The 11,253-nt window shown below is 47.9% G+C and overlaps 1 protein-coding gene across 4 annotated transcripts; it reads left to right on the forward strand.

Annotated features, from left to right (window-relative positions):
- The first annotated feature begins 1,197 nt into the window (after positions 1-1,197).
- On the forward strand, positions 1,198-10,866 carry LOC123931886 (zinc finger protein 551-like). Of its 4 annotated transcripts, XR_006816315.1 has the most exons (6): positions 1,198-1,607; positions 4,407-4,530; positions 6,021-7,526; positions 8,006-8,033; positions 8,250-8,272; positions 10,843-10,866. XR_006816315.1 is itself a non-coding variant. In XM_045989556.1 (4 exons), the coding sequence occupies exons 1-3, from the start codon at positions 1,575-1,577 to the stop codon at positions 7,517-7,519; spliced, it is 1,656 nt and encodes a 551-aa protein (XP_045845512.1). In that variant the 5' UTR covers positions 1,198-1,574; the 3' UTR covers positions 7,520-7,526; positions 8,009-8,039. The 4 variants fall into 4 exon arrangements, 3 of the variants coding, with proteins under 3 accessions (XP_045845512.1, XP_045845511.1, XP_045845509.1); XM_045989556.1 differs by lacking the exons at positions 8,250-8,272; positions 10,843-10,866 and having other exon boundaries at positions 8,009-8,039; XM_045989555.1 differs by lacking the exons at positions 8,006-8,033; positions 8,250-8,272; positions 10,843-10,866 and adding an exon at positions 7,709-7,745.
- Positions 10,867-11,253: the final 387 nt, after the last annotated feature.

An 11,253-nucleotide genomic window follows, 5' to 3' on the forward strand; every position in this document is an offset into this window, starting at 1 on the left:
ATGTCTTACTTTTTTCACCCTGCACTGATATTTCCCCAGAGCTATTTCTGCCAGTATCTTTGAGTAATTACATAACCATTATTTATAGCTCTGCAGTTTTGCATTTCACAACTTTTTTTTATGATATATCATCAATTCCTCATGCACAACAGTCCCGGCAATCACTTGAAGGAACAACAAGCCCTCCTCAGCACAGAGATGAGACAGTGGTGTTTAGATGACTCTTGTCCACGTATTCTGCCCCTGAACGCTATTGCCACTATCACATAACAAACAGAATTTAATAAGTTGTTCTCCGTTTGAGATAGATGTCAGATTTCTTTTTTTTTTTTTAAAGATTTTATTTATTTATTTGACAGACAGAGATCACAAGTAGGCAGAGAGGCAGGCAGAGAGAAAGGAATGGAAGCAGGCTCCCGGCTGGGCAGAGAGGGGGTGCTGGATCCCAGGACTCCGGGATCATGACCCCAGCCGAAGGCAGAAGCTTTAACCCACTGAGTCACCCAGGCACCCCAGATGTCAGATTTCTAAAGGATTTGAATATATCTCAAGATATGAAGAAATAATGAATAAATAGTGTTGTTTTGTGATTTGGACATGATCACTAAATATACAGGCAGGAAAAAGTTTCTCTTCGGGAACCAGATGCAGAGGTAACTCCTGGTCCTCCCACTTCAGGGCGGCCTGAACATCAGTGTTTCTTCCAAGTCATGGCTCTGACCAAAGATTTACAAAATCGACTAACTCTTCTGATCACATGCATTTGATGAACAAGAAAATATTTATTAATTCTAGCTAAGAGTGGATGCATTTTGAGTCTGAAAGAGACTGTGTCCATTTAAATTTGTAGTATTGAGAATAACTGAAATACTTTTGGCCTAAGGGACAAATCTGAGCTTCATGGAGTCTGAAATGTCTCTAACAAGGATCAGTTGCAGACAACACTCTCCAGATGTCTGCGAATTGTCCCTTTAAGAAAGGACAGGGCGTCTGGGTGGCTCAGTCGTTAAGGGGCTGCCTTTGGGCTCAGGTTCTGTCCTGGGATCCAGGCCGACATCTGGCTCCCTGCTCTGCGGGAAGCCTGCTTTTCCCTCTCCCACTCCCCCTGCTTGTGTTCCCGCTCTGTGTCTCTCTCTGTCAGATAAAAAAATAATCTTAAGGGGGAAGAAGGGAATAAACAGTTTCTTTTCTCCGAAGGTTAGGTGACTCTTATTTCTCAGACACCCGTGGCGCCACAAAACCTTTGACATTCTAACCGGCTGAGGGAACTACGTTACCCAGGAGGCAATGTGCCTAACGGTGGCGGAGTTGACCCAGTAAAGCCCAGGACAGGAGCATTTCCTTGCGGACGCACCAGGTCGGGGCGGGACTTCCGGCGTCCCCCTCGTGGCGGGCATTTTGGCTCTTCCGCGGTCTGATCACTCTGAGGCTTCGGAGTCCCCCGCCCGTGAGTAAGACACGAAGGCGTTGTCCCCGCTACAAAGAGGCCGCTCTAAGGCTTGGAGGCGGTGACCCGCAGCAGGCTGGGATCAAGATCTCCCTGCCCCACAGCCCTGCTCCGCCCGCGGAGTCCGATGGCGGCGGCCGCGCCCAGGGACCCGGCTCAGGTAAATAAAACGTTTGCTCGTCCCCCGGGCCCTCCCCGCCGTCCCCAACCTCAAAGGCCCGAGCGCGGGGCGCCCGCTCACGACCCTGCGGCCCAGGCCTCGGTGCCCGGGACAGGGAGGCGCCGCTGGGCGGGACCCCGGGGGTGAGCGCCGGCGGGTTGCGCGCGGGAGCGGGCTCCGGGCTAAGGGAACAGGTTCGTGCACGGACTTAGAGGTGTGGCTGACCCGGGAGCATTGGGCAGACTCAGGCTCTTGTGTCTACAGGCAGCAGAGAGTGTGAGGGGAAGTTGTGCCTCAGGAGTTTTCCTTCATTCTCAGAACGCTGGAGCCATGGAGACTTGGGAGTAAAAGAGGGACAGCGTCTGAAGTCGGGTTCTCCGACGTTTCCGAAGCTGTTCACAGGATGAGCAGGCGGGAAGAGTGGTAACAGTTGGCACAGGACAGGTGCCTTCTGTAAAGATCACCTCACCAGCGAGAATGCGCCGAGGCCTGAAGCCCAGAGGGAATGCAGTCCTCTTGAGGTCACCAGGTCGTAGGCTGGGCTAGGTGATCCCAGGCATAGCACATAGCAGAATGTGCAAAGGCTTGGAGGACTCCCGGACCTGCAGGTGTCCTTTCTTTTCCATGGGAACTGGGAGGAGTGAGGCAGGAGTCAGGTCTGGACACCCCGGTGATGGGTGTTCTGGGAGGTTTGGAGGAGTAAAGGCATGTAACTTGACCCAGGTCTCATCGGGCTCCCTGGGGCTGCAGCATGGAGAGGAGTAGAGGTGTGAAATTGGTGGTAGGAAGAGAAGGGAGGAGGCTACTGCAGTAGTCTGGGTGACTGATGGTGGCCGGAGCAGGGTGGCAGCCATGGAGAAACGTCTGGATCAGCGTTAGTGTTCTAGGTGTGGCTTTCTGGGTTTTCTAATTTTTTATTTATTTATTTATTTTTAAAGATCTTTCTTATTTATTTGACAGAGATCACAAGCAGGCAAGAGAGGCCGCAGAGAGAGAGAGAGAGAAGCAGGCTCCCTGCTGAGCAGAGAGCCCGATGTGGGGCTCGATCCCAGGACTCTGGGACCGTGACCTGAGCCGAAGGCAGAGGCTTTAACCCACTGAGCCACCCAGGCACGCCTGGATTTTCTAATTTTGAGGCAGAGAGACATGGGGGATAACTTGAGGGCTTGGCTTTAGCAGATGGAAGGATGGAAGCTCCATCAGTTGAGATGGGGAAGTTCATAGAGTCATTTTCATTGGGGATATCAGAAGATTTTTTTCTGGTCCATTAAGAGTAGATGTTCAGAGAACAGTTTGTGCACCTCTGGAACTCAGAGGAGGAGTTTGGGATGTAGACTTCTCCATCAGGTGGAGAGCTGTAGATACAGGGCATCCTGGTCAGGATATTGGTCATAGTAGCCCAGGAAGAAGAGGGTGGGTCTGAGAACTAGGTTTCCTGCTTGGCTCCCTGGCCGTGGGGCTGGGTGTCAGAACATGGATCAGGGAGAGAAGTGATCATAGAGAAAGAGGAGAGAGTGTATGGTTTGGTATGTGGCCAGGAGCTCCAGGGGACAAGTGGACAGGAGACGGGTGCGGAGGCATAGGAGTAATTCAAACAAGATGATGCTGAGATGGGGGCTGGTGCTTGTTCTCTGTTCTGCAGACTCACCAGGATTTCACTGTGTCTCTTGGTGGGGCCCAAGTGTTCAGGTGAGGCTGGTGCGTTAGCTTGGGGCACAAGTGGTCATTTGTGAGACTGACTGGAGGTAGGGTGCGAGGCCAGTGGAGCGGAGTGTTGATGAGGTTAGGTGGAGGGAGGACAGTGTGACTGGAGAGAGCACATCAACTGCATGCAGCACACAGGTGGAGGAGGGCCGTGGGTATCTGAAATCTGGTATTATTCTTGATAGTGATGTTAAAGCAAGAACAGGGAGGGAGGCTTTCCTAGTAGCACTCAAGGCTTCCTCTGTCAGTGGGAACCATCAGTCTGGAGTAGTATTTGATCCTATTTGAAACTGCAAGGCTTGGGCGCCTGGGTGGCTCAGTTGGTTAAGCCTCTACCTTTGGCTCAGGTCATGATCTCAGGGTCCTGGGATCGAGTCCCATATCGGGCTCTCTGCTCCACGGGGAGCCTGCTTCCCTTCCTCTCTCTCTCTGTCTGCCTCTCTGTCTACTTGTGATCTCTCTCTGTCAAATAGATGAGTAGAATCTTTAAAAAAGAAAAAAAAAAAAAAAAGAAACTGCAAGGCTTTTTCTGGGCCATATATGCTGAGGAATATGTAGAAAGGCCCAGGAGCTGACTCTGGTACAGGGTAGGAGGGGGCTGTAGGTGTGGGAGTGCAGCTGTGAGGAGTGTGGCAGAACGAGAGTGAGTGTGAACATAGGACCACAGGACCCTACAATTGGGGTCATAAGGATGAAGGATATTGCCACATTTTTTTGCATCTTGGAGGGATGATCCGGGAGTCTTTGGTGGTATTGCCTGGTAAGACAAGAGTCAGATTGTGCACACCCTCTCGATAGCCAGCTTCTCTCCCTAACCTGTGCTTGTGACACCGACTACACTGACAAGAGGCAGCGTGACTGCCATGCCACGTCCACAGTTCAGATGTCTATCTGTCCGTCCGCCTGTTGTTGTGGGAAGACACAGTATCAGTAGGAGTGTGTGGAGTAGGTGACTCCAAGGACACCCAGGCTTGGTATCTCCCCTGAGGTGTGGAGTAGACTGAGCTGAGGGTAGATGTGGAGGGTGGGGTTATAATGAACTTGGACTCCTAGGAGAGATGTTGATCATAGAATGAACTGTCCACATTTCAACAGGATATGAACTTTGAGGACGTGGCCGTGTACTTCTCCCGAGAGGAGTGGGGACTCCTTGATGAACCTCAGAGGCGCCTGTACTGCAGTGTGATGCTGGAGAACTTGGCACTTGTGGCCTCGCTGGGTAAGACTGTCACCTTGCTCCTCGTGTCCTGAAGTGATGTCCTGCTTTTCCTTTTTTCCCCAGAATTCTCTTTCTTTCCCACAGCTGGACCATGGGCGCTGCTCATTTCCGTGACTTTCTTGTTATGTGTGCTGTGGGTTCCAGTGCTGAGCTGTGTATAGTGCCCGGAGCAATCGACTCCGCAAGCATCCCTCACACCTGTTACTTCAGAAAGCACAGGGGAGGGTCTGGACGTCAGGAGTCTTGAAGTTGGATGCCACCTTGTTTGCCTTCTCCCTGGCTGGGTGACTTTGTCCACATCCCTGGCTTCCAGCTGTGCCCCTTTCCTCTAGCTGACAGTTCTTTGCAACTGCTTGTGCCAGGTCATGGTCATCGTTCACATGAACCATGGGCAGTTCTTTTAAGACCCTCCTTCAATTATATTTTTATTTTCTTTCCTGAATATTACTGCATGACAAGTTGCACGGGGCTAGTGGGGGCCACTCATTGTGCGTCTTTCATTAAGACTTGCATCCTTCAGGTTCTGAGGAGTTACACAGTGGAGAGTGCAGGGAAGACACTGGTTTTACAGGGTGGACGTGGCAAAAATGGTCTCAGAGGAGGTCTGGCCCTCAAGAGTGTCAGCTTGGGGAGTGCATGACATCAGGGCTGTGTTCAGATCATACCTGTGACTTGCCATGTGTTCAGTAGCATTTTGGTGCAGGTACCTCCAGTCACGTGTGTTTCTACCTTTTCTTCTGCATACTTAACACTTTGCTGACTTGTCATTTCACCTGAGACCTGCAGCTCCTTACACCCTTGTGGCCTTCCTGGGCTACCAGTTCCTCTGCACTGCTCCCTTTACGATGTCCTCCAGCAGTGACCTGCACGTGGTGTCAGGAGGTGTGCACATGTCCTTACGTCATCCTTGAACCTGCTCTTCAGGTCCAGCTGAGTTTTATCGGGACAGGCCACAGCCAGCCTCCCACACAGTGTGCCCGTGTCGCTGGCAGATAAGGTCCTACTGGAGGAGGAATGAGGAGGCAGGGGCCCCTCCTCCATTTGGTGCACCGTATGCTTGTGTCTTGTCTTTTGAGGTCTCCTCTTCTGGTCTCTTCAGAGGCTTAGTACTGCCAAGCAGCTCCTGCCTCAACCTGCCCCCAGCTGCCTTGTTCTCAGAGCAATCACCTGGACGCAACTTGTTGTGTCAGACACACCTTTGAAATGGGGCTTCCCCCCTTCCACCGAAGTCAATGTGCGTTTCTTCAGCATTGCTGCTTTCATGTTGTAGTCATGGATGGAAGATGAGGAGGCCCCTTCTGAGCAGACTGTCTGTAGGAGAGTCCCAGATCAGGGCTTCTCAGGCAATCTGTCCGTACAGATCAGTCCTGTGAGATGTGTATCCCAGTGCTGAAAGATACTTCACACCATTGCTGAGCACCAAACAGTATACCCTTGGCAGAAACCATACTTGGGTGCCACATGTGTGAGATGCTTCTCTTTCCATGCAGACCTTCACCAGCAACAGAGGCATGGCAGTCAGGAGAAGCCCTGGAAAAGAGATGTGGATAAGGCCTCTTGTGTGACAAGCTGCAACTTCTGTGTGTCAGGGCAGCCTTTCACATGTAGGAAGGTTGGAGAGAGTTCCCCAGCCACCTTGGGACACCTTCAGCTCCAGACCAGTTCCAACACTGAGGAGCCACACGGTGGCAACCAGAGTGGGGAGGCCTGTCGCAGCGGGAAAAGTCAGTACAACGGGGGTCAGTGTGGAAAAGCTAACAGCCACAACCATGCACTTGATCAACATCGGGGTGTCTGCTCCAGAGAGCTTTACGAGGGGAGCAAGTGTGGGAAAGCCTTCAGCTGCAACTTCAGACTTGTGCGGCACCAGCGAATTCACACTGAACGAAGGCCATATGAGTGTGGTGAATGTGGGAAATTCTTTAGCCAGATCTCTGGCCTTCTTAAAGACTGGAGAATTCACAGTGATAAAGAGCCTTACGGATGCAGAGAATATGGACAATTTCTTACCCATAACTTCAGTTTCATAAAACACTGGAGAATTCACACTGGAGAAAGAACTTATGAATGCAACAAATGTGGAAAAGTCTTTATCCGGAGATCTAAAGTCATTCACCACCAGAGACTACATACTAGAGGAATGCATTATGGCTGTGGTGAATGTGGGAAATCTTTTAGCTACAAATCCAACCTTATCGAACACCATAGAGTTCACACTAGAGAAAGGCCTTATGAGTGTATTGAATGTGGGAAATCCTTTAGACAAAGTTCTAGCCTTTTCCGACACCAGGTAGTTCACACTGGAGAAAGGCCATGTAATTGCAGCAAACGTGGGAAATCCTTTGGACAGATCTTTAACCTCATTCGACATGGAAGAGTTCACAGTGGAGAAATGCCTTATGAGTGTAGTGATTGTGGGAAATCTTTCAGCTGCAAATCTGAACTCATTCAACACCAGAGAAATTACAGTGGAGAAAGGACTTATGAGTGCAGTGAATGTGGGAAGTCCTTTAGACAGTTCTCTAACCTCATTCAACACCGGAGTGTTCATACTGGAAAAAGGCCTTTTGGGTGCAGTGTTTGTGGGAAAACCTTCAGCCGCAAATTTATCCTTATTCAACATCAGAGAGTTCACACTGGAGAAAGACCTTATGAGTGCAATGAATGTGGGAAATCCTTTACCCGAAAATCTGACCTCATTCAACACCAGTGGATTCATACTGGCACAAGACCTTATGAGTGCAGTGAATGTGAGAAATCTTTTAGGCAACGGTCTGTCCTTATTCAACACCAGAGAGTTCATTCTGGAGAAAAGCCATATGAGTGTGGGGAATGTGGGAAATCCTTTAGCCAAAATGCTAGCCTTATTCAACACCAGAGAGTTCACACTGGAGAAAGACCTTATGAATGCAGCGAATGTGGGAAATCTTTTAGCCGCAAATCTAACCTCCTCAGACACAGGAGAGTTCACACTGGAGAAAACCCTTGAATGTGAGGTACGTTAGAATTCTTTGTATTATTGCCGAGTGGCATTCTCTTCTATGGATAATGGCTTTATCTGTGCATCTGTTCTGGACATACAGGTTATTTCCAGGTTTGGGGTGTTTACAAGTAAAGCTCCTGTGAATATTTACAGTCATTTCTTTTCTTTTCTTTTTTTTTTTAATTTATTTGACAGACAGAGATCACAAGTAGGCAGAGAGGCAGGCAGAGAGAGAGAGGGAAGCAAGCTCCCTGCTGAGCAGAGAGCCCGATGCGGGGCTCGATCCCAGAACCCTGGGATCATGACCTGAGCCGAAGGCAGAGGCTTAACCCACTGAGCCACCCAGGTGCCCCTACAGTCATTTCTTTATGTGGATATGTTTTATTTCTCTTGTTGTAATAACTGAAACTGCCAGAGTGGAGGTGAGTGTTTCACATCCTAAGAAGTGGGAAACTGATCTGTAATGGTTATTCTCTTTGGCCTTCCCACCAGTAGCACATGTCAGTTCAAGTTCCGTGACATCCTTTTTTTTTTTTTTTTTTTTAAAGATTTTATTTATTTATTTGACAGAGAGAGATCACAAGTAGAGAGGCAGGCAGAGAGAGAGAGAGGGAAGCAGGCTCGCTGCTGAGCAGAGAGCCCGATGCGGGACTTGATCCCAGGACCCTGAGATCATGACCCGAGCCGAAGGCAGCGGCTCAACCCACTGAGCCACCCAGGCGCCCCATTACGTGACATCCTTGAAACAAGTATGTAGTGGTAAGTCACTTTGGTTTTAATTCCATATCCCAACGTGTTTATGATGTTGAGCATTTGTCATTTACTTGTTCTATGTTTATCTTCTTTGATAAAATGTGGCTAGTAATCTTTTGCCTGTTTTCTTTTTATGTACTTCTGTATTTCTTACATGGAAAAATTGTTTTTGAGTACTAGAAAATTTTTCTCCCTCAACTTTTTTTTTTTTTTTAATTTATTTATTTGACAGAGAGAAATCACAACTAGGCAGAGAGACAGGCAGAGAGAGAGAGGAGGAAGCAGGCTCCCTGCGGAGCAGAGAGCCCGAGGTGGGGCTCGATCCCAGGACCCTGGGATCATGACCTGAGCCGAAGGCAGAGGCTTTAACCCACTGAGCCACCCAGGCGCCCCCTCCCTCAACTTTTTGTCCTTCTCACAACTGAAAGCCCACACACTCCACACTTATGAATATATTAATCTGCATCAGCATATTCTCCTCTGCTTTCTTAAGTTAGTAACACATTAAATCAGGCCTAGGTTTTAATCTTTGGCAACTCCTGGTTGCCATGGTAACCCTCATGGTAAATGTCAAATTGCCGAGGTGATGTCACTGAACACGGAGTTGGTGAAATACTCCAGTAGCAACTCATTGTGTTTCTATTCCCAAAGTACTGAGACCGTGACCACAGATAACTTTAAGAATATAGGTAATAAAACTGTAAAATGACCAGTTAGTGGCAAGTTTTAAATATTTGTGGGTGTTTGTTTTTGTTTATTTTTGTTTTGTTTTTTAAAGATTTATTTCAGAGAGAGAGTGTGCATGAGTGGGGGAAGGGAGAGGGGTAAAGGGAGAGAGGAGGAAAACAGGCTCCCTGCTAAGTACGGAGCCCAACGGGCTCAGTCCCAACACCCTGAGATCACGACCTGAGCTGAAACCAAGAATTGGATGCTTAACTGACTGAGCCACCTAGGCACCCCTAAATATTTGTTTTGTAAAAAGAGTTTAAGTATGCTTGACTTAAACCACACATACTTTATTTTATTTTACTTTTTTTTTTTTTTTAAGATTTTTCTTTTTTTATTTGACAGAGATCACAAGTGGGCAGAGAGGCAGGCAGAGAGAGAGAGGGGGGAAGCAGGCTCCCCACTGAGCAGAGAGCCTGATGTGGTGTCAATCCCAGGACCCTGAGATCATGACCTTAGCTGAAGGCAGAGGCTCAACCCACTGAGCCACCCAGGCACCCCTTTATTTTATTTTTTTAAAGATTTTTATTTATTTGACAGAGACAGAGCACAAGCAGGCAGAGCTGCAGGCAGAGGGTGAGGGAGAAGCAGGCTTCCCACTGAGCAGGGAGCCTGATGTGGGCTCAATCCTAAGACCCTGGGATCATGAACTGAGCTGAAGGTAGCTGTTTAACCCACTGGAGACACCCAGGAGCCCCAAACTGCACATTTTAAATACACATTTTGATGTTTTCATACATGTTAGCATTCCTCCTCCCCTTTTCAATTCATCTTTTTCAACATACAAAATTACTGATACAAGGAGATATTCTAACTTTTGTAATGGCTATTTACATATATATCTGTGAGTAAGACTGCTAAGAAGTCCCATTAACCCTGTCACACACAGCTTTCCATCATCATCATTTTCGTGGTGGTTCTTGTATCCCCATGCATACTGGCGGGTTATTTTACATGTAAACGTAGATATGTCACTGCATAACCTCTTAAGAATTTCAGGACTTTTCATAACTCTGATAACTTGAATACATACCAAAAAATTTAAATATAAAAGTTATGCTAAATTTTATTGATTGAATTAGCTACTGAAGGCAGATTGAATGCAATCTTACCAATTGTATGGTTTTTAATACATGTGTCTTTTGAGTATTCACCTTACCTCTTTTATTTTCACTGAAAAATGAATAAAGGTGTTAATAATTTTATGTAGTTCAATATTTCTTCTGTAATTTCAAATCCTGAGTTGCCCTTGAATAGTGTGGATGTGAGTCTACCGTACAAACATATGTATCAACTGTACCTCCTGGTACTTAACACAGTTAGACTTCTCTGCTTCCATTTGTCAAATAAAACATGAATGTTTCAAAGTTACTTTTTTTTTTTTTTAAAGATTTTTAAATTTATTTATTTGACAGAGAGAGAGAGATCACAAGTAGAGCAACAGGCAGAGAAAGAGGGGAAAGCAGGCTCCCCATTGAGCAGGGAGCCCCATGTGGGGCTCAATCCCAGGACCCCAAGATCATGACCTGAGCCGAAGGCAGAGGCTCAACCCACTGATCCACCAAGGCGCCCCTTTTATTTATTTTTAAAGATTTATGTATTTGACAGATCATAAGTAGGCAGAGCAGCAGGCAGAGAGAGAGAAAGATTTTATTTATTTATGTGAGAGAGAGAACATGAGAGGGGAGAAGCTCGGGGGGAGAAGTAGACTCCCTGCTGAACAGGAAGTCTATGCGGGACTCGATCCCGGGACTCCCAGGATCATGACCTGAGCCGAAGGCAGTCACTCAACCAACTGAGCCACCCAGATGCCCCTCTCTTTTTTAAGAGCTTATTTATTTATTTGACAGAGAGAGATCACAAGTAGGCAGAGAGAGGGGAGGAAGCAGGCTCCCCGCGGAGCAAAGAGCCCGATGTGGGACTCTATCCCAGGACCCTGAGATCATGACCTAAGACGAAGGCAGAGGCATTAACCCACTGAGCCACCCAGGTGCCCCTCACAGTTGCTTTTTCAGAGAAATCTTTTCTTTTTTTTTTTTTTTTAAGATTTTATTTATTTATTTGACGGAGAGAAATCACAAGAGAGGCAGGCAGAGAGAGAGGAAGAGAAGCAGGCTCTCCGCTGAGCAGAGAGCCAGATGCGGGGCTCGATCCCAGGACCCTGAGATCATGACCTGAGCTGAAGGCAGCGGCTCAACCCACTGAGCCACCCAGGTGCCCCTCACAGTTGCTTTTTCAGAAGTTTGCAAATCCCAATTTCT

The sequence above is a fragment of the Meles meles genome, chromosome 19, assembly GCF_922984935.1.
Source record: "Meles meles chromosome 19, mMelMel3.1 paternal haplotype, whole genome shotgun sequence".
In the NCBI taxonomy this organism is placed as follows: domain Eukaryota; kingdom Metazoa; phylum Chordata; class Mammalia; order Carnivora; family Mustelidae; genus Meles; species Meles meles.

Coding starts and splice junctions, on each gene's coding strand:
- LOC123931886 (XM_045989556.1), top strand. CDS start 1,575: ATGGCGGCGGCCGCGCCCAGGGACCCGGCTCAG. Junction 1,608..4,406: donor CGCCCAGGGACCCGGCTCAG/GTAAATAAAACG, acceptor ACATTTCAACAG/GATATGAACTTTGAGGACGT. Junction 4,531..6,020: donor GGCACTTGTGGCCTCGCTGG/GTAAGACTGTCA, acceptor CTTTCCATGCAG/ACCTTCACCAGCAACAGAGG.